General features: G+C 45.3%; 1 protein-coding gene across 4 annotated transcripts in view; it reads right to left on the minus strand.

Annotated features, from left to right (window-relative positions):
* Window positions 1-4,254: 4,254 nt before the first annotated feature.
* Window positions 4,255-21,080, minus strand: part of SLC45A4 (solute carrier family 45 member 4) — a 68,815-nt gene continuing 51,989 nt past the window's right edge. For all 4 annotated transcript variants that reach the window (XM_035888986.1, XM_035888983.1, XM_035888982.1 and 1 more), the window contains exons 3-8: window positions 20,033-20,221; window positions 14,252-14,431; window positions 13,060-14,135; window positions 12,862-12,961; window positions 11,666-11,877; window positions 4,255-10,802 (exon numbers count right to left, since the gene is read on the minus strand). In XM_035888986.1, the coding sequence (XP_035744879.1) occupies window positions 10,440-10,802; window positions 11,666-11,877; window positions 12,862-12,961; window positions 13,060-14,135; window positions 14,252-14,431; window positions 20,033-20,221 (2,120 nt within the window). In that variant the 3' untranslated portion in view covers window positions 4,255-10,439. The remainder of the gene's footprint in view (window positions 10,803-11,665; window positions 11,878-12,861; window positions 12,962-13,059; window positions 14,136-14,251; window positions 14,432-20,032; window positions 20,222-21,080) is intronic.

Genomic DNA, 21,080 nt, shown 5'->3' on the forward strand with positions numbered 1-21,080 from the left:
CTATAGGCTCCCTTTAAGTACTGGAAGGCTGCAATCAGGTCTCCCTGTAGCCTCCTTTTCTCCAGGCTGAACAAGCCCAACTCTCTCAGCCTGTCCTCATAGGAGAGGGGCTCCAGCCCTCGGATCATTTTTGTAGCCCTCCTCTGGACCCGTTCCAACAGTTCCATGTCCTTCTTGTGCTGAGGCCTCCAGAGCTGGACACAGTGCTCCAGGTGAGGTCTCACCAGAGCAGAGTAGAGGGGCAGAATCACCTCCCTCGACCTGCTGGCCACGCTTCTCCTGATGCAGAAGGACATCAGACTATTTGAGTGTGTCCAGAGGAAGGTGACCAAGGAGGAGCGGCTGAGGTGACTTGGCTTGTTCAGCCTGGAGAAGAGAAGGCTGAGGGGTGACCTCATCACAGACTACAGCTTCCTTAAGGGGGGGCTGCGGAGGGGGAGGTGCTGATCTCCTCTCTCTGGTCACCAGCAACAGGCCACGAGGAATGGGATGAAGCTGTGTCAGGGGAAGTTCAGACTGGACATTAGGAAAAGGTTCTTCATGGAGAGAGTGGTCGGTCAGTGGAACAGGCTCCTTAGGGAAGTGGTTGCAGCACCAAGCCCGTCAGAGTGCAAGGAGCCCTTAGTCATAGTTTTAGGTAGTCCTGTGAGCAGCAGGGAGTTGGACTCGATGATCCTTATGGGTCCCTTCCAACATGAGCACTTCTATCGTTCTGTGATTCAAACCAAGGGATGGCAGTGTTTGCTTCTAGAAATAGAAGCTTGCTTCTAGAAATAGAAGTGTCTCTGGCTGCGGAGACGGGAGCCGCTTGGGAATTCAGGCTGGCTTGTGCTTGCTGTGATCTTCCTGACAAGGCCACACAGTGAGGTAGGAAACAGCCCCTTCCTCTACCTTCCAGCCTGTGTTCATGGGCTGCTGCAGGCCTGGTTGTAGGACGTGGCCCCTTTCTCCATAAGTCCCCACTGAATCCTGCCTTTCGCTGTCGGCCTTTTAGAGCAAATGAAGCAAAAAGCCTCACCCCACTGCCATGAATTCCTTACCTCTCTTGCTCTTTCTGCATCCATTTCGGCTGCCGTGTTGCCAGCCCTTTCCCCACGCCTGCCCAGGGACACCCCCTGGCAGGGGCTGCTTTTTGCTGCATGGCATTGATGTGATGGGGTCAGCTGCTGCTTGGGGGTCGAGGACGAGGTAGGATTGTAACCTGCAGGCTTCCCCTGGTGTCTGGCTTCCCTTTCCGTGGCTGCTTTACCCCAGTGCCTCAGCACAGGTCCCCTGCTCTCGGCAGGGGTAGGTGGCCTCTGTGCCAGCCCAGGTGTCAGGATAGGGTGGATGCTGCACAAATGCCACTTGGCACCAGCGCAGCCTCCCAGACCTGGAAAAGGAGGCAAACGCTGCCTGCTCAGGGCTGGGAGCTGCAGCAGCAGCTGCTGGCCACCCTTGGCCCCAGGATTTGGGCCACTGTCCTACAGCAACCCCCCTGTCATCACATTGGCTCTCCAGAGCTGGTTCCCTGCTGCGTGGCTGCCTCCTGCCCCTCTTCAGGGTGTGAAGGGCTGCCCGCTGCATGGCACCCCGACTTGAGTGTGTGTGCATGGTGTCACCACCTGGAAGATGGTGACACCTCACAGGTACATCCTGCGTCCCCAGCGAGCTCTGTACGCACGAGCACATCGCACAGCGAGGCCGGAGCTGCTGGGGAGTGGGCAGCCGTGGGGAGGGGGTGGTCTGGGAGCGCACGAGGTCTCAGCTCCACTTGGTGCCTGTGTGGGGGCAACCACACAGGGTGCGCAATAGGGCCTGATCCTGCAGGGCATGGCGGGGTTGGGTTTTCTCAGCAGAGCCTGCAACCAGCAGCAGCTGCCACGCAGAGGCGGTGCCAAGCAGCCTTTGGCTTTTCCTCTGTAAATACTTAACCCCTGGCAGCAGGCAGCTTTACTTCCCCTTCCACCGTTGAGGGCTGGTGATGGACATTGTGACCATGGCCACCCCTTCCCCACCCTCCCCCAGGATGGGAGAGATGCCACCCCAGCTGCTTTAAAGCCTGAGGGATGCAGGGACTGACCCCTCTGGGGCAGACTGGGGGGAAGATACTGGTTTGCTGGCTGTTCTGTCCTCTGTCCAGACTGGAAAGCCAGGGCAGTACTGGGGCAGGCACCTCTCTGAGCCATTCCCAGCTGCTCCAAGGCCACTGTGAGCTATTTTGTAACAATGGTTGTGTTTAACTTGAGTGAGAGCTTGGGGAGCGACGCAGCTCCTCTGTCCTTGCCCTTCCTCAGCACGCTTTGGTCAGCCCAGACCCGACGCCCCGCTCCCACCCCAAGGAGGGACCCAGTGCCCCTGGCTGGGGATGGCAGCGTCCCCCTCCCAGGGTCACAGGGGCTGTCGCGTCTCCTGAGCCGAGCAATGAGCCTTCTCGCCTCTCCGCCTTGCCGGGGATCACCCTGCAGGAACAACAGCACCCAAGAGGTTTCTGATGCCTGCCGCTCTGCCCTGGCCGCGTCCTACTGCAGCACTGGAAAGGAGGAAGAGGGAGCAGGCACAGGGATGGGATGTGCAGATACACGGGGGGGATGCATGGCCAGAGAGGGGCTCAGTGTCACACCTCGTGAGACCGACTCCAGGGAGGTTCAGGTTTATTTCTTTGCTGCTTTCACATCCCATTGGCCTCTTCACTCTTAATTGCGCCAGGAGAGGCTGGGGATGCAGGATGGTCCCTACCACTTAATCCCCGCTTCACTTTGGGCTCTGTCAGGTGGAAGGCAGTGGTGAGACTTCTGTCTTTGTTGTGGATTAACCCCAGCTGGCCACTTGCTCCTTCTCCCGTATCTCATAGCAGCCCTGTGCTAGCTATGATGAAGAAAATTAAGTCTTTCCCAGCTAAAACCAGCACAGCCCTCCTCTGGGTCTTCCATAGGTATTTGGAGCAGTTCCTTCCCTGACGAGGCAGGGTCCACGCTCTCCCCTTGGCGCTGGTGAAAAAGCAAGTTCACAGCCCAGGCCTAAAGTCAGGTTTACTGCATTTTGTGTTTTCACTTCTTCCTTAACCTCAGGTCCAGTGAGAAAACAGAGCGCAACTGAGCTGTGTTTAGTCAAAACTAAACCAAACGCTGCACGGGCATCAACTTCTCTGAGCTGCTGATACCGATTCTGAAGAAGCACCCTCAGGAGAAGTCACAGATATAATCCGTTGAGTAAACTGCTAGAAATCAAAGCAGGGGACGACCCAGTTCTTCACATTGCAAGTTTAACCCTCTCAGATTTGTAATCTGACACAGAGATCCCCCCGGCTTTCCCCTCTCTTGTAACTTGAGAATAGTTGCTTATGGTTCATCAGTTTGGATGTGAACTGGTTGCTTTGGAAGATGAAATGCCCCCAGGCCGTCCCATGCAGAGGGCTCTCACTCCCTGGTAAGGCAGAGTGGGAGAAGGCTGATGTGCTGGCAGAGGAGGGACGAGACCCTCCCTGCTGCAAGGGCAAGAGCCAGGGCCCCCCCCAAAAGGGCAGACCCCAGACACAGCCCTTTGGCCCCGGTACCGCTCTCGGTGGTGGCATGGGGAGATGAGGGACTTTGCTGGTTTCGCAGGTGACAGTCACCACCCCTCATCTCCTCCTGGGGCTGGGTCAGAGCAATCCAGGCAAGAGCAGAGCCTGTGGTGGGGGACATGTGCCCCTCCCAGGCGTCTCTGGTTTGCGGCTCTGTCTGTGCTCCCTCCTTCCTTACACCTGAACCCTGCCTGCCTCAGGTGAGTTTCTCAAGCTTTTGCGAACTGTAACACTTGGGGTTTTTTTGTCAGCTAATATTTGGTAGCAGCGTTTTTAGAAATATTAATTAAGCTTTGGGAAGTAAGTGAATGTTATTTGTCTTGCACAGCTTAGGGACGAGGAGAAGCAGCAGCAGCGTTTGGCCTGGGGCAGGGAGCATTGCTGAAATGCCGCACGACTCTGCCATCGGATCATGGAATCGTTTAGGTTGGAAAAGACCTTTAAGATCATCAAGTCCAACCGTTAACCTAACCCTGCCACCCCACCACTAAACCCTGTCCCTAAGCACCTCATCTATCCTTCTTTTAAATCCCTCCAGGGATGGGGACTCAACCACCTCCCTGGGCAGCCCCTTCCAGTGCTTGACAGCCCTTTCGGGGAAGAATTTTTTCCTCATGCCCAAACTCAACCTCCCCTGGCGCAACCTGAGGCTGTTTTCCCTCGTCCTGCTTACATTCCCTACAAAGAACACAGGAACGCGAGCCACCAACTCTTACGGAAATGTTTATTAAGATCGAACTTCAGAACAACGGATTGGAACGCAATGTCTTGTGGAGTAGAATATTTCTAAATTGATTTTTCTTTTCTATGCGTAAATGGAAAAAAAAAAATCAAGATTATACAAAAGGAACAGAAAGTGCAGAACACAGTAAAACAGTTCTCATGCAACAAATCTCTTTTTTAACCTTAAAACAGAAAATAAGCTCTACAGTGTAGAAATAAAAACCATACATACATTATGCCGTCTACGCACTCAAACATTCATCTGTGACATTACTTTTCTTTATCCCTTTTTCCTCATAAAACTTAACATTATGTGTTTAACACATGCTTATAAACATTGCTAAACTCAGCAAGAGCTATTATAGTGCCCCAACTTAATAAGTTGATAAAAAAGTAGTTGTCATATGGCCAGTTCACAAAGGAACTAAATATTCTCTCTTTTTTTTTTTTGTGGTTTTTTTTTTGGTTTTTTTTTTTCCGCTATGAGATGCCTATATGCAGCTTTCTATTAATATGAGGCATTTAAAATAAGCTGGTCATTTGGCTACCAAAAGGGCTTAGTGTTCATGTTACATCGGGGGTCAAAAAAAAAAAATATTGGGAACTGCCGATTTGTTGAGAGAAAAGTCTGTCTGGGTTTTGGGGCTATTTACTACACTTTGGCTACCACGGAAGAGGCGCAGACTAAATGAGGCGATGCCTGGTTTGGCTGAACGCTCCTAGAATTTCACCCCCAATTTCAAAATTTAAGAAAAAAAAATGTGTCAGAGCACGCCAAATTGAACGGCGCCCGGGGTTTTCGCTACAGCTTCAGCAGGTCATGAGGGCATTGAAAGCCTTTTTGGTTCGGCAGATGCTCTCTCCTGCTGGGGAGAGGCATCTGCCCCTCCCGGGCTCCCCTCACCGTCCCTGTGCTCCCCGGGCCGAGGGAAGGTGAGGTTGGAAGAGCTGAGCCGCGGGGCTGCTCGGCTTGAGGAACCAAACCAAGCGGGTTTTGCAGGAGGCAATCTTAATTTAAATTAAAGAACTAAACCACCTCAATGAACAGACCTCGGTGCCCCGGCAGGCGTTAGCGTGACATTACGAAAAGGCAACCCAGCCTTTCTGTGGTTATCCGACACAATTTCCTAACTGCTCAGCCTTGAAAACAAAAGGCTGGTTGATAACATGAGCTTCTGCAGCTCGCCTCTGCCAACGTTCTGGATGCAACATGAGAAACAGAAAAACTTTGGGTAGCTCCGCTTTTTAAAAATGACCATTTTCGACGCACGTCAACGAACGTTCAGCTTTGTCGTTTAAGGAAGAATAACAGCTAGAGGACTCTCTGTAACCATAAAGTTTCTGCAAAGAAAAATAAAATTTGGTATTTCTTCTTCTACACAGTCATTAATAACATTTCTGTGCAACATTTGGTGTTCGTTACATTTATTTGGCCTATTAAAAGGAAACAAGGACAAAACAGCTGCAAATAAAACCAACTTCTCTTTCACAATAGATACTTCAGATGCCGAAGCTGCTACATGTGCTTGGAATATCATGCAGGAGTTTACTTACTCATTTAAATAGGGTACATATTTATAGCTGAGCTCATCTCCCATGGGATTGGGATGAGGGAAACCTGGAAGAACTCAGTTGGAAACATTTGTTGAGTACAGTTGATGACGAGCACACAACCACCCAAGGTATTTTGGCCCGAGCAGTGTGTATATAAGTGTATATACACACAGATACATATTCACACACACACGCACCTAAAAAACCCCCAAGTCTCAGTGGTTGAACTACAATTCATCGCAGGGACCGAACAACGGAGCCTCGCGCAACCCGGCTACGTGTCTACACAAAATTACTAAAAACGTGAGCGACCACCGAAAAGGAAAGGTGACCCCTGCGACGCACCTCCGGGAAGGAAGCCCCCCCCGAACTTCCCTCCTGCCCAGACGTGGAGGGAGCTCTCCCAGGAACAAATGGTGACTTTCTCCACTTTTATTTGTAAATGTGATCTCGATCTGCACGGCCGCACGACCTCTCTGGTAGCCATGCGAATCCTGCCTTTAATGGTGGATGTTGGAGGAAGCCCGAGCTCATCACCAACCGAGGGCGGGTGGGTGCGTTTCTAATGATGGAACTGAGGTTTTAATGAGGTACCTGGCAATAATCACTGTTGTTGCCGCTGTCATTCCAAGTGCTGGGGGGGGGGGGAAGATTCAGATTGGAACGGAGAGGAATGAGAAAAGCTCAGCCCCCGCTTCCATGCCTCTGTGGAAAACCTCACGCAAGCCTGTTTCATCATGGGGTCCACACGCCAGCATCGGCACTGGCAAGAAAACCGGGCGGCTGAATTCGCAGCTGCCTCCTTTTCAGCCCGCTGAGCCGAGAGTATTTCATAGTCTAGAAAAAGGCTCCAAGGGGAAAAGGACATTGTGTGTTTCAAGGAGCACTAACCTCCGTTGGATTTACTGGCTTCCTCCCTTCTGATGATGAACAACCCACATCTTTCCATAACTGCTTACTGCCAGCGCTAGCAAATGACCAGATTCATGTTATTAAAAGGCTATTTAGGTAATAAATCTCTATGAAAGTCATCTAACCAGCAGGAAGAGAAACATTCCTAAGAAATTATTGCTTCTGGAGTCTGAGATTGCCATCCACGAACAGTGCAGACCTGACTGGACTCTTGCAATAACCCAATGGTGCAAAATCCATGCTACGCCTTTCTGAGCACTTAAAGTTGGAGCTTCTCCGCTCTCATGCGAGATATTTCTAGATGTGCAGCTTACCGACTACAGCACTTGAGAATCTGAGCACTAATGGCATCTCATGTCCGAGGTGTTGCATGTCACCGGGACAGCAGCAGAATATGTTAAAATTGCGTACAGTATAGAGCAACACAGAATGAAACCACTGAACCTTAAGCCTACTGCAGTAAAGACCCAAAGAGATGGAGCACGTTGGATGAATTTGACTGTACAGTAACACCGACAAACAAAAAGTGACGCTTATTGTCACCAGGAGTTAAAAAAAAAAAGCCCCTTCAAATCTCTCCTCCCACAACTTCGGCAATAAACACATAAAATCGTGACCAAAAAAAAAAAAAAAATCAACTCTGTATCAAAAGATAAGGTAAGGGGCACACAAAGAAATAAACCACTGGCCACTCTACCCTGAGAAGTGCTGGGGCTAGAAAGAAAACTCTTAAACTGAAGAAAAAGCGTTACTATGAAAGATCTCGGGAGCCCTGACCGGCAGCAGAGTGGAAGCCAGCGCGGTGGTTTCACAGGCTGGCCAAGGTACAGGAGGAGATACTTTGGCAGGGGCTCCCCCAAGTTAATTCTTCTGGCAACACTACAAATACTTCAGCGTGCTTACAATGGATAATTGTTTCCTTCGGCTTTACAGGGGAGTGAAATAGAGCTTCCTGCTACAAGGCAGCGTGCATATTCATGTGGTATGAATGGTAATTGCACAGCCCCATAAACAACTCCAAATATGGATTTTAACATCCAATTCTTAGAAATGAGGCTACGCCAAATGCTGGCTGGGACAAAACTGGACCTGCCCTGCCTTTGATTGAAACCCCCGGGGTTCGAAACGTCCTTCCTCCCCTCCTCACCCTCAGAAAGCTAAATAACCGCGTGTGAGCTCACCCCCCAAAACGGTTTCACGTTCCCTCTGCTGGGTGTGAAGAGAGAGGGAGCTGCGACTTCTCCTCCCTCTTCGCCGCTAGGCCGTGGTCAGCTCGATGGTGCTGTGAAAGAAATCCTGGCTAACGAAGGTGCTATGTGGAGCAGCGGCGATTTGAAACCACGCTGATCCACGAAGCTCCTGGGGAAGAGGGTAAGGCTGGTGCTGGCCAGAGGCTGCGGATTTTTAAACTGCAGAAGAATCTTTCCAGAAATAGAGATTAAAAGAAGGACAGCGTTCATTTAACCAAAAGCAGAATGTTTAAGGAGCTTTAAAAATATTAAAGCCACTTTAAAACGTCTAACTCTGTGTGTATTTTACATGAATGCCAGTTACAGGGTGAAATACAACTCTTCTCTGTTATATATGAACATCACCAGAATATATTAAATGTAATTGAGATGATAAAATTCACGGCAGAAGTTCAGTTAAAATATTTCTCACAACTGATTTCTTCAATAACGTCTCGTATTGTTCAGTAGTATTATTACCCTGCCTGAACACAGTTCACAGTATGTGTTCTAAATAAAAAAATATTCACCTTAAAGACAAAAAAAAAAAGGCTTTCTCAACACACGTGAAACAAAACAAAAACCCCTCTAAGTCCTGCGCGATTACATGTAGTTTAGTGCTGGGCGATTTCACCGGCCTAAAACCAACATTGTCACCCTTGATAGCATGAGGCATCGGCACCGACTGAAAGCCCTCAGCTATGAAACCCATGTACACCACCAGGGCTTTGTCACTGCTGCTGGCCCAGACTGCGCGTTAACTTCAAATATTCCAAACCATAAATTTCTTAAATATATTGACAATTCAAGTAATTTATTATAAACTGCTTGTCATTGTGAAATATATATTCTTCTTTTGAATGACTCTACTGCAGCATGATTTACACGTGTATTTTGAAGGACTGTAGTACGAGAAGTTTGAGGCAGCAGAAATCTTACGATGAGCTGTGATTTGTCTGTTCAGCACATGGATTGACTGCAGCCCGGAGGTCCATGCAAAAAATGAGTTAAGTAGTGTCACAAACAGTTCTGACATGACAACAAACGGGAGTTTGGTTTCTAAAGTTTCTAATGGCTGCTGGATCTCTGAGCTTTGGCTGCCCACGGATCGGGGCACACCGCTAGTGATCCAAACGCTATTTTATATTAGATTAGCAGAACTCTTTCAAGCTCTTCACGGAAAAAAAATGTCTTTGCACTGCAGCTATGTCCTGAATCAAGGAAGGGGGCATGCTGATGGCATTGGTACAGCAGCTTGGAAGAGCTCCAGCCTACAATTCCTCCAACACAGGGACTGGAACAGCAACACATGCTAGCGGATTAAATTTTAAGGCCTAAAACCTGTTTCTGACAGATTTTTATACACCCAGACTATGCCATAAAGTGACGGAGGTAGGCCTTCGATTTGTTGTACTGACACTGTGCCTTTACCTTGGCTGCTGCGTTCCCAGCCAGGAGGTTAAAGGATCATAAAAAGTGCAATTAATCAACGACTTTGCCCATGAGAGAGAATCTGCACGCCCCCTCCCACGAAGCTGAGCCCAGAGACACCCTTTCTCCATGGCAGCTTCATCCAGAGATAATCAGGTTTAAATGCCAAGAAACACACCCCCCCCTTGCCCCGAGTTCACCAGCACGCAAAACACCGAGCTAAAAATTGTCACAGCGTATTCCAACGACATTCATAAAATTCAGCACTTGTGATAAGAACCTGTCAGTGCTGGTCACCTCTCCCAGCTGCTGCTCCTTCCCTCTGTGGTTCGCATCATGCACCTGATGTCACCCTCTCCTGACAAGCAGCAGACTTGGGAGTAGTTGTTCAACAGTACGACTAAAAGGATTCACGGCAGTTTCTTAGAAACCGCAGCAATTGCTTTTGTTTTTCTTGAAAATAATTACAAAGAAAACTATTCTGTAGTAATTGCACTAACAAAACCATGAAGTCTAAACTTAACGTTAAAGAACTGTAGCTGTCAGACCAAGAATACCATGCTTATGAAAAAAATGGATCGAGATGTCTAAGCGTTTCATTCAGCTATTACACTAGTGAGATCTGAAATGTTCAGACAAAAAAACAGCAAGAGACTGTAAGTCAAGATAGCTTCCATTTTCAGTTAGTTTAAAAACAGCTGAAAACTTAATTTTTCTAACTGCTAATTGTATACACTGTGAGTCTCATGCAGATTAATAAAACTTATTTGAAATGTAAATGTATTCTTAATAAAAAAAGTGTTCAGAAATGACATTTCTAAGTTGTAGAGAAAGCAATTAGCATCATAGCTACCTGTTCAAGCCTATATTAAGGACTACAGAATTTCATTTACACGAATTTCATTTGCATGGAACTGCCTTTTCTTCTGCAATTTTAGCTACAAGTAGTGAAGATCCTAATTTGTTTTCCTGGGGAAAAGAAAAAGGAAAGTTCGTGATCCTGCACCTGCCCCCCCTGGAATGTGGGTGAACGACAAGCGACGGCCTTACACGGCTGACTCGCTCTCCAGCTCCGACGCGGCAGCTCCTTTGCGCGTGAGCTTCAGCACAGTCGGCTTCTCTGTGCTCGTGCCGTTGCCTTCGGTTGTCTCTGGAGGACCCAGTCCTTTCTGTTCTTCCTTTGGCTCTTCGTTGACTTCGGGGTAAATCACCAAGAAGGTAGCTGTCAAAAAACCCAGGAAGGATCCCACGGAAGCCACCATGGGGATGACTCCGACTGTGCCAACGGCATCCACCACACCACCAAGTGCGGAGGCCACAAGGATCTGGGAGATGTAAACCTGACATGACAGAATAGCGCAGTCTATGCCAAATCCTCGCTTTGAGTTCCCGGGGCTGTGGTGAATGTACTGGAAAAAGACAAGAAGCGCGTTAGGAGGTACAGCAATGGATGAAATCAAATATTTAAACACTAGTATCTTCCTCAAATTTCTCAGCCACGCGATCAACTTTACACCACCCTTGTGCATCACGCAGGCTATACAAGTCCAGAGCAACAGCCTCCTCACCTACTTATCAATGGCCTCCTCATCTTACGCCAAGAGGCAGGCATTTACTGGGGCACTCCCAGTGTGAATTGGCTCCAAGATTAGGTTTTGTAAAAAAAAATAATTACATGAAACAGCTGGTGGAAATTATTTTTATGATTATAAGAAGGAATCTCTCTTTTTATAATCAAATCCCAATGCAGAAACATGTTAAAATAAGTGATCCTTCTGTAATTTGTAATACAAACGGAACAGTGCTAGGAAGTGGAAAATAGATCTGTCCTTGTTTCCAGCAGAATCAGTTTGCCTTACGTCTCCCCAAACTTACAGCTGCGTTTCCAGACACACCTCAGTATCCAAGACTGCGAAGAACCCAAGCAATGCTAACACGACACGTCAGAAACAGCAGTAACAACTAGGCTTAAAATAAGTACTCCAATAATTGTTTCATCTCTCTTCATCTACCATCTGCACCCAAACCCTTTTATACCTCAGCACAGGGCAAAGCAATCACGACCCCGCTGCGCCAACCTGATGCTAATACCATCTGAATTAAACAGCAGCTCTTGCTATTTACCATCACGGATGAATCTGTGCTTTGGCACACATCCCAGCAAAGCAGGCATCTCAAATAATGGGATTTGATAAATCCATTTCGCCACTGTGATCTTCAAAGAAACGCGAATGCTCTGCCTTGATTAAAATATTCAAAATACTCCCCATACCTCTTTAATATCATGGTATTGTCCCAAAAGCGCATAGGGGCAGTAGGAGATGCTCATAGAGACGATTCCCATAGTGCTGATCATTATCATGGTGACGTACACGTTGGGGAAAATAGCCATCACTGCAGTGCCAAGAGAAAAACCCAGCGTGCCCAGGATGTAGATCACTTTTATACTAAGGTCATAGTTGTCCAAGTATTTCTGCAACAAGGCTGGAGAGATCAAGAATAAAACATATATATCAGTTTACTCGGTGAAGTTTTATGATATCGACGGGGCCGCGGCAGCTCAATATGCTGTTTGGGACTCAGATGTTCACTGCATATTTGGCTTGTCCTAGCAGCATAGCTCAGCCCTCACGGGGAAAAGGATGTATCGCTGCTTCAGAAACTGGGGAACAAATGAGTGCCGAGACTTGCCTACACCACGCTACAAGACTAAGGCAGAAAAAAATGCTTTGAGGCTCAAACACATCATGGTCCACTCAGTCCATTCATTAGTTTTACCTGCTTATTAACTTCATCAACGCAGGTACACTCAGAGCACAGAGGAGATTCTAACAGAAGCACATTAGCTAAACAAAGCGATCAGATAATTGATGTTCGTAGCCATATTTAGTTTGTGTTCAGAAACAAGCTGCCCACCTGAACTTCAACTTGACGTGTCTCAACAAAGAGGCAGCCCCCCCACCCCCATACTGATCTGTGCAGACGTGCCTGCACACGTGCTGCAAAAGGCAGAATTCATGTTTGGCAAATGCTTTCGATTTCAGTTTGTATTCCAAGCCTAAATTGTCTGTAGTTGGTTTATCTGTTATTAGAGAGCAAGGAAGAGGCTTTCAAAAATATATATTTGTAATTTTGATTTTTAAAAGTCTTTGCAAAAACCCTCTTACATATGTTTGAACAAGCATCATTTAGCTTCCTAATGACTAGCTAAATGCCACTCAATATAATATAATTTTGTGTTTTATGCCACTTAACCAATCTGTTCGTATTTCCACCTCGGCGTTTGGAGGAATTTTTTAATATTGATACTTAAAGAAGCCTTAAATGAAGCCTCATGACCACGTGAAATGCATTTCCAAAATACCCTTCACCCCAAATAAGGAGGTGGATGCTAACTGAAGCAAAACTATTTCTACCTTGCAAATACATCTATGAGGTGCATTCCACTGACTGCGCGGAGTCTCTTACCTGAACAAACGGCAGCAGTAGCAGCATAAATTACCAGTCCCCAGCATCCCATCTGAACCCCAGCATTATAGGCATGTAACTCGGTTGAGTTAGAAGGGGCCTGCAACAAACACAAACATAAAACCATTTTTTTGTAACGAGCACATCTCAGAAATGAGTAACTATAAGGAGGCTGGCCAACGGTAACTGTTCTCTTACCTTTGGATCGCCCTGAAAGATGACCTGGCCCATGAAATCTGTATAGAACACAGCTTCAGCAATGATCGAAAACCAAGTTAAGAGGTGACAGACGCACAGTCTCAGCAGTTCCTTTGGCATCTTCAACATCGACAACCACAAGAGTCTGACAGTGGTTTCAGTTTCCCCTTCTTCGCTCTCCGTGTCTCCACTTGAATTTGTCGTGCCACTCTGATTCCTGTGTCTGTACCTCTGTCGCTGCCGCTTCTGCATGTCGTAGATATCATTCATGCTGCGTGAGGACTTTATCAAGACGATGGCATTGGCCCGCCGAAAGCGATAGCGGTGAGAGCCTATTTTGCCATAGTACGAGAAGGTGTAAGATGGCTGACGGTAGAACATGTGCCTCCGCCTTCGCATGGAATTTGAAGTACTAGATTGCTTCATGCCTATTCTAGCGTGTCCATTGAGGAACTCTTTTGGTAGGGAGCCGTTCACGTTTGGGACTTTATCTTCATTTAAGCGATTATCAAGCAACATTTCCTCCTCCTTCTCATTGTCCCTGAGGAAAGCAGACAGGTGGTTGAGTTTGGATTTCATGATCTCTTGGCTTGTGTTGTGGGGAGTGTTTGGGTATGAAGCATCCTGAAAAATGGAGGGTTCGATGTCATGCAGAAAAAGCAGCTCTGATTCAATATCCAAGGTAGCATCGGGCATGTGCAGTACTGAGTCACTCTTACTTCTCACAATGTTTACCTCAAGGAACTCCATATTGAGATCATGCTCTGACTGAACCTCATCGTGGAACATAGAGGCTCCATACGGCTCTTCCTCACTAATTACATTCAGTCGATTCAGAGGGGGGAGACTACCACTGAATTTGACACTGGAAAGTGTGTCTCCTTCATCATCAATCCTGTCCTGCTGAGGGTTATATTGCTCTTCGTCGATGCTAAAAAGGTGGAGAGCAACGGAGACAGAGAAAATAATGGCTGCAAAGAAGAAAAGGACTTGCTCTTGAGATTTGAAAATACTACCCAAGAAGGTCTGTGTCCAGTCCAGCCCTCCTAACATATAACCGACTGCTCCTCCAAGACCTGTGGAAGAGGAAAAAAAAAAAAAGCGAATTGAGTTCAGGAAAAATCAATTCAGTCACAACTTGGTCATCAGGAAGACCTGACAGCTGCCAAAGCTGTATCAACTAACTCCATACCAGCTGAAAATGCATGGATGTTCAGGGCCATGTCTTGTTCTTCGCTGTCCACCACATCCAACAAGTAGGCCCGAATTGGCCCTTCTGTTGCATCAGCGCAAAAGTCCAACACCACAACACCAAGCACTGTGAGAACGATACCAATGGGCTGCTTGTCCGGGACATCACCAATAGCCAGACCTGAGGGAAAATAGAAGAGGAATCTGAGCATGTCATTCAAAAAGGGAAAGCTGCTAAGACCAAGCTTAACTCCTTAAGAGAAAGGTGGCCAACACACTCACTGGAAATATTCTTTTACAGTGTAGAATGGCAATTTCAACTCTTTGGCACAGCTTCATGGAAGGTCTGGGACAGAAGATTAAGTTTTCTAATTTTTAGGGCTGACATTTATTTTTCAAAATGTTATTTTTAAAATAAGTTTCTCTTAAACCTTTGAGAACATTACATACTATTTCATGCTCCTCGCATATATTTTCCTTCAAATGCTGAAGGCTGTTTTTATAAGAGACAGCTATGGTGAGAGAGGAGAGCATCCAAACCCAAACTGTCACACCTCATCTATCAGTTACTAACACAGGTAACTGCACCGGTGACAGCATTCCTGACAGGGTGCCTAACATGTCATGGTCGCAGCATGACAGCATAAAGTGAAATTTAACCCCCTCACCTCTCTCTTTGCTTTTCTTAAACATTCGTATTTTCTAGATCACTTTTAAAAGCAAAACTTTGAAGGATGATGCAACATGCAGCGCTTTGCATTGCAAAATGCGTCAACTTCTGTTGACAGCATGGAATGAAATGCTTTTTGTCTACAGAGTAGAAAGCCAGCATTAGTATACAGCTAGAGAAATTTTCATGGAAGGAAGGAACCACTGACAAAAGCACGAATTACTTCAATCAGAGAGATTTAAATGTTACACACGCAAGACACTTATAAAACCATTAGCGTAACTGAGGAAAATGACTGTGGAAAGAGATGAACTGGCTAAGCCACCAAAAATCATCTAAATCTCAAGTGCTTTGATTCCTGCATATTCAGTCCTCATTTATAACAAGTCCTCTGAATGCTAAAGATGTTTATACACGTTCCACGCTTGGCGTTTTAAAGACATTTCATTGCACAAAAGTACCTCTGGAGTATCTGCAAAGCACAAGTTTTCTAGGAAGCTATGCAATAGCCTCTATTACTGTGGAACAAAGAATTAGAGAAAAATCAAAGACGTTATTTTCTCCTGATTTATTAGAAGGTGAAATACTTCAAAATAAACCTATAAACTGCGTATGAGCTTTGCTTGCCAGTATCAATGGCTATGGACCTAAACCACTGTGTGGAACTAAGAGCTTCCTATCAGTTAAAATCTTGTAAGAGGGCTGCATCTTGCATGCATCTGGACGAGGAGGAGTAAGTCTTGGAGACACAACTACACAGTACAATTGATAACATCTGATAGCAATTCAAATAATTAACATTTATTGCTTGGGTAAATTAAAAAAACATAACCTAAACATCATTCATCTGAAGAGTTTGTCCACTGCACTTTGCAGAAAACTGAAAACCATCATATGGCACCCCAATCTGGCTTTAAAAAGCTAACATGCTGAGCCAAGGTAATGTCCCACTCATTTCCCTCAATTAGTAAAACTTTTTCACAATAGAGCTGCACCTAACCAAAAAAAAAAAAAAAAAAAAAAAAAAAAAGCCAGCATTAGTATATAGCTAGAGAAATTTTCATGGAAGGAAGGAACCACTGACAAAAGCACGAATTACTTCAATCAGAGAGATTTAAATGTTACACACGCAAGACACTTATAAAACCATTAGCGTAACTGAGGAAAATGACTGTGGAAAGAGATGAACTGGCTAAGCCACCAAAAATCATCTAAATCTCAAGTGCTTTGATTCCTGCATATTCAGTCCTCATTTATAACAAGTCCTCTGAATGCTAAAGATGTTTATACACGTTCCACGCTTGGCTGAATCTTACAGCAGAAAACCCCAACGGTGTCAGTGCTTTAGATTTGTTGGAAACCTGAACAGTGCGTACAGTGGAGAGAATGAGAGTTGAGTAAGATCTATACATAGCTGTTCTCCCGGGGCATGGTCGTGTTATTATTAGGATTGGAGAACCTCTTTTTTAGCGTGCTCCTTGTTCCTCTCCTAGTGACTCCTATTGCCAGAGGCCAGGTTATGAAAAAGGGTACAATACAATGACCACCTCAGTTTTTGCAGCATCTCCTGTAGCCCCAAATTGAAATTAGGAGTGCAAGTAACTGGAGACTAAGGATAGGAAAGTGTGAACATAAAATGGGAAGACCAACATTGCTTTACCATGTTGTGCATCTGCTCTGAACAGTAGATCAAGTGCTGTCTTACGCTGATATCAAGTGCTACCTTACGTTGATGGAAACTGGATGTTAGAGGCAAATCTCTACCTTCTAGTATGGAACACGTCTAAGACAAGACCATGGAATGGCTCTCACTTCAGTTCAGTTCTCTCTGGGCTCCCCTGGGAGAGGCACAGCAGTGTTTAAAGGGCTTTGCAGAAGAGCGTTTTCATTCAAAGCCTACCACAACCATGTCCCAGGGATGGATGCATAAAGCATACAGCTCACTTTTGCAGTGCATTGCGACAACCTCTGCGTTTTAAAGACATTTCATTGCACAAAAGTACCTCTGGAGTATCTGCAAAGCACAAGTTTTCTAGGAAGCTATGCAATAGCCTCTATTACTGTGGAACAAAGAATTAGAGAAAAATCAAAGACGTTATTTTCTCCTGATTTATTAGAAGGTGAAATACTTCAAAATAAACCTATAAACTGCGTATGAGCTTTGCTTGCCAGTATCAATGGCTATGGACCTAAACCACTGTGTGGAACTAAGAGCTTCCTATCAGTTAAAATCTTGTAAGAGGGCTGCATCTTGCATGCATCTGGACGAGGAGGAGTAAGTCTTGGAGACACAACTACACAGTACAATTGATAACATCTGATAGCAATTCAAATAATTAACATTTATTGCTTGGGTAAATTAAAAAAAACATAACCTAAACATCATTCATCTGAAGAGTTTGTCCACTGCAGTTTGCAGAAAACTGAAAACCATCATATGGCACCCCAATCTGGCTTTAAAAAGCTAACATGCTGAGCCAAGGTAATGTCCCACTCATTTCCCTCAATTAGTAAAACTTTTTCACAATAGAGCTGCACCTAACCAAAAAAAAAAAAAAAAAAAAAAAAAAAAAGGAAGGCCCAAGGGGAATTAATCTTACAGAAACTCCAGCCTGACGTGAAAAATCACATATAAGAGCTGCCTATTGTATAAACTGTACTAAACCCAGTATGTACGTGGCTTTATTTATACCAGCTGTAAGGTTAACATTAATCACTTAATTGCAGCATGAAGGATGGCTTTGCAGTTAAAGCGCTTTGCCTGGGCTCAGGGCGCAGAAATGTATTTTGCAGCTCTGCCACAGACTTGCTGCATCACCATGGGCAACTTCATGGCGGAGTCTTTTTGCCCACCCAGTAGTAAATTTGGAATGGTAAGTGGTGGAAATTATGTCTTTTTCTTATCTGTTGTCCATTTTGTCTGTGAAGAACCGATGTTCTGGGTGGCAAAGTGTCGTTCCCAAGCACTGGTCTGTAGGCATCTGAACTCCATGTGCTTCTGTCCCAGGAAGGCGCCCACCTGGCTCATCCTGATGCTGACAGTAACAGCAGCTGAGCACAGACGTACCCAGCCCCTGTGGCTCTCAGACTCCTCCTTAGTCAAAGCCTTTGGAAGAATAGGTGCTTTACCTCGCAGGATACCTTGCAGACGGATTGTTTAATGACGTTGAGCAGTTGCAGCTTCCATCAAAATCAGCAGAAATGGTGGATGCTCGCTCTCTCCGAAAATCAGCCCACATACTATAAAATGACTTCCAGCTAAATTCAGATGGACATGGTTAGATTACAGGTGTGCATTCACTTTTACTACTATCACCTCCTTTGGTCATTAAGCTTAAGCCACTGGAAAAAAAACAAAACCCAAGCCCCTAATTCAAAAGCCATTATTCCATGTTTGTTGTTTAGCTTCTCCATTTTGTTTATCCTGGGCGATGGAAATAACCTGGCCCACTTCTCTTTTTACATAATCTTTTCATGTGTTTCTTGCCAGTCGTCAGTCAGGTTCACATGCCCCAACACAGTGGAGCACTATTAGAGCGACAAACACGGAAGGGAAACGATTACAATAAAAGAAAGACGCTCTCAAGGGCACAGACCACCTTGTTTGTTCTGTGTTTGTACTTCCCTTAATACAAACAAAAACAGTCAGAGCCTTGGTATTAACGGTAGATTTTGTAGCACTTTATATTTAGGAAAGCAAAGGAGCCTAATGTACCTGGAGCCTAACGACCCTTCAAAAAGCCATTTTACAGCCCTAGGTAAGGAGGAATGCTGAAGAGAAGCCCTGTGTACCTTTATTCTGCAAAACAAGCTCAATGTATTATGTCAGTGAAAAGTCATCGCCTCATTAATTCTGAAGTGTCATAAACATTAACGACAAAAGATCATTGTCGTGATCACAATTATGTAACTCTGATGCAATATTATGACCAAAGACATTCCAGTGGTCTGAAATATATTTCTGGATGCCATAGTGGTGCCTCACTAAGGATATGCTAGCTTTAAAGTGTTTTTGCCAAAATTACAGTGGCAGCCTGGATTTTTTCAAATTCAAAGACACTTTGAAGTCATATTAGAAATAGTCATGCACCATTTTTTTCAAGATAATGCTTTTGCCTTTCAAGTAAGCCTCCAAGTATTTTAGTTGATTATCTCATCTTCTTCACTTCAGATGTCATTGAACTTTTTGGAACGTGACACCTTCCACTTTACTTCTTTTCTAGGCCAGAGTCAGATTTGGTGTGGCCAGGAACAACTCGTACTGGCTTCAGCAAGGTTTTACTCAATTAAATTCTGTAAATGATGGGACACTGAAAATAGCCCAACAAATCAGATTTTCAGAATAATCACACTTGTGTTTTCTGGGAGAAAAAAAAAAAAAAAAGAAAAAAAGAGAGCGCCAAGAGGATATTATTAGGTGCTAAGTTCCTTCCATTTGCATCAGTCCAACCATGATGTAAACATTTCCCCAAACGTACTTGCTGTCACCTCTCCTACACTAAATTTACAAAGAGATCATAGATTGGAGATTAAGTTCAGTAGTAAACTATGTTCAAGGGAAACTATTTTTACCAGCTTTGATGGGGGCTCAGGAAAAATTGTTTTCCCACATAGTTTTTGATAAACAAATATTAACTGTGTTCTGGACTTTTTCAATACGAGGTCTAAGAAAAGCACAAGAAAAAGTGAAAAGATAATTTTTGAAATAATGCTGGAAACAGGATGTGTTGCCAGATATGCATTAAAGGGAAAATGGATCACAACAGGAAACATTTCCCTGTGAACAGGTTGCTACAATTTTCCCATGTCAAGGATCGACCAAATTCATCTCGGTGACTGCAAACATTTTGCTGGCAACCATTGTATTAATAATGCTGTATTAACAGTTACAGCTATGGTTGCACAATACTTAGTACAGCCCCGTAACTTTCGAATAAGAATAAAACCAGGCAAGATGGATAGCTGAAATGCAGCATTGCAGAGATTTCTAATGATTTTAACACTAAACATCAGTTAAAGCAACTGCTTATCATTATCTTTACTTCCTACATAAAAATCTTAAAGTGGGTGTGTTAGCAGGAGATAGAGGCAGGTGATTTCCTTATTATTTACCTATAACAGAGCCATTAAGGAAAAGTGCAACTCCGAAGAGGACGCCAATGCAGAGAGCAAGAATAAAAGGCCGCCGGCGGCCCCAGCTCAGTGTGCAGCGGTCACTAGCCGAACCTATAAGCGGAGTGAAGATCAAGCCCAGGATAGGGCTAAGGAACCAAGTGAGGCTGTAGTATTGTTCAGGAAGACCTAAAAGAAAGGCAAAAATGATTTAAAGGTTATGTGGTATACACCAAAGATTTCATTTTATACATGAACATTTATTAGACCTTTGAAAACTGTAAATTGATCAGTAATTTATCTATAGTTAACTCCCTCCCAAATTAACACCTCAGTTAACATTTTCTTACCAATGGTTAAAAAAACAGCTAAGGAAATCACAGATCGTTTATCTTTCAAATACCTGGACAATAAGAAGGTAAAAATAAGTATATTTAAGCTACTGAAATAAAAGTTAAAAAAAAAAAAAAAAAGATATCTAACAGTGGAATCACTAATCTAGTGTGATGGGTTGACCCTGGACACCAGATGCCCACCAAAGCTGCTCTATGGCTCCTCTTCTGCAACAGGACAGGAGAGAGAATGAAAGGCTCATGGGTCAAGATTAGGACAGGGAGAGACTATTTGCCAGTTACCATCACGGGCAAGACAGGCTCAACTTGATGAAATTAATTTATTACCAATCAAAATCAGAGTAGGAGAGGATAAAAACTGCTGAAACTTAAAACACCTTTCCCCCCACCCCTCCCTTCTTCCTAGGCTCAAATTCACGCCTAAATTCTCTCCCTCCTCCCTGAGAGGCACAAGGGGAGGGAATGGGGGTTGGGGTCAGTCCATCACACGCTGTCCCTGCCGCTCCTTCCTCCCCAGGGCAGGACTCCTCACACTCCTCCCCTGCTCCAGCCCGGGGTCCCCCCCACGGCAGACAGTCCCCCACGCGCTGCTCCAGCCTGGGCCCTTCCCACGGGCTGCAGTTCCTCACCAGCTGCTCCAGCCTGGGTCCCTCCTTCCCACGGGGTGCAGTCCCTCAGGAGCAGACGGCTCCAGC

This window comes from Egretta garzetta, unplaced genomic scaffold (assembly GCF_000687185.1).
Source record: "Egretta garzetta isolate BGI_Z169 unplaced genomic scaffold, ASM68718v1 scaffold441, whole genome shotgun sequence".
Lineage (NCBI taxonomy): Eukaryota > Metazoa > Chordata > Aves > Pelecaniformes > Ardeidae > Egretta > Egretta garzetta.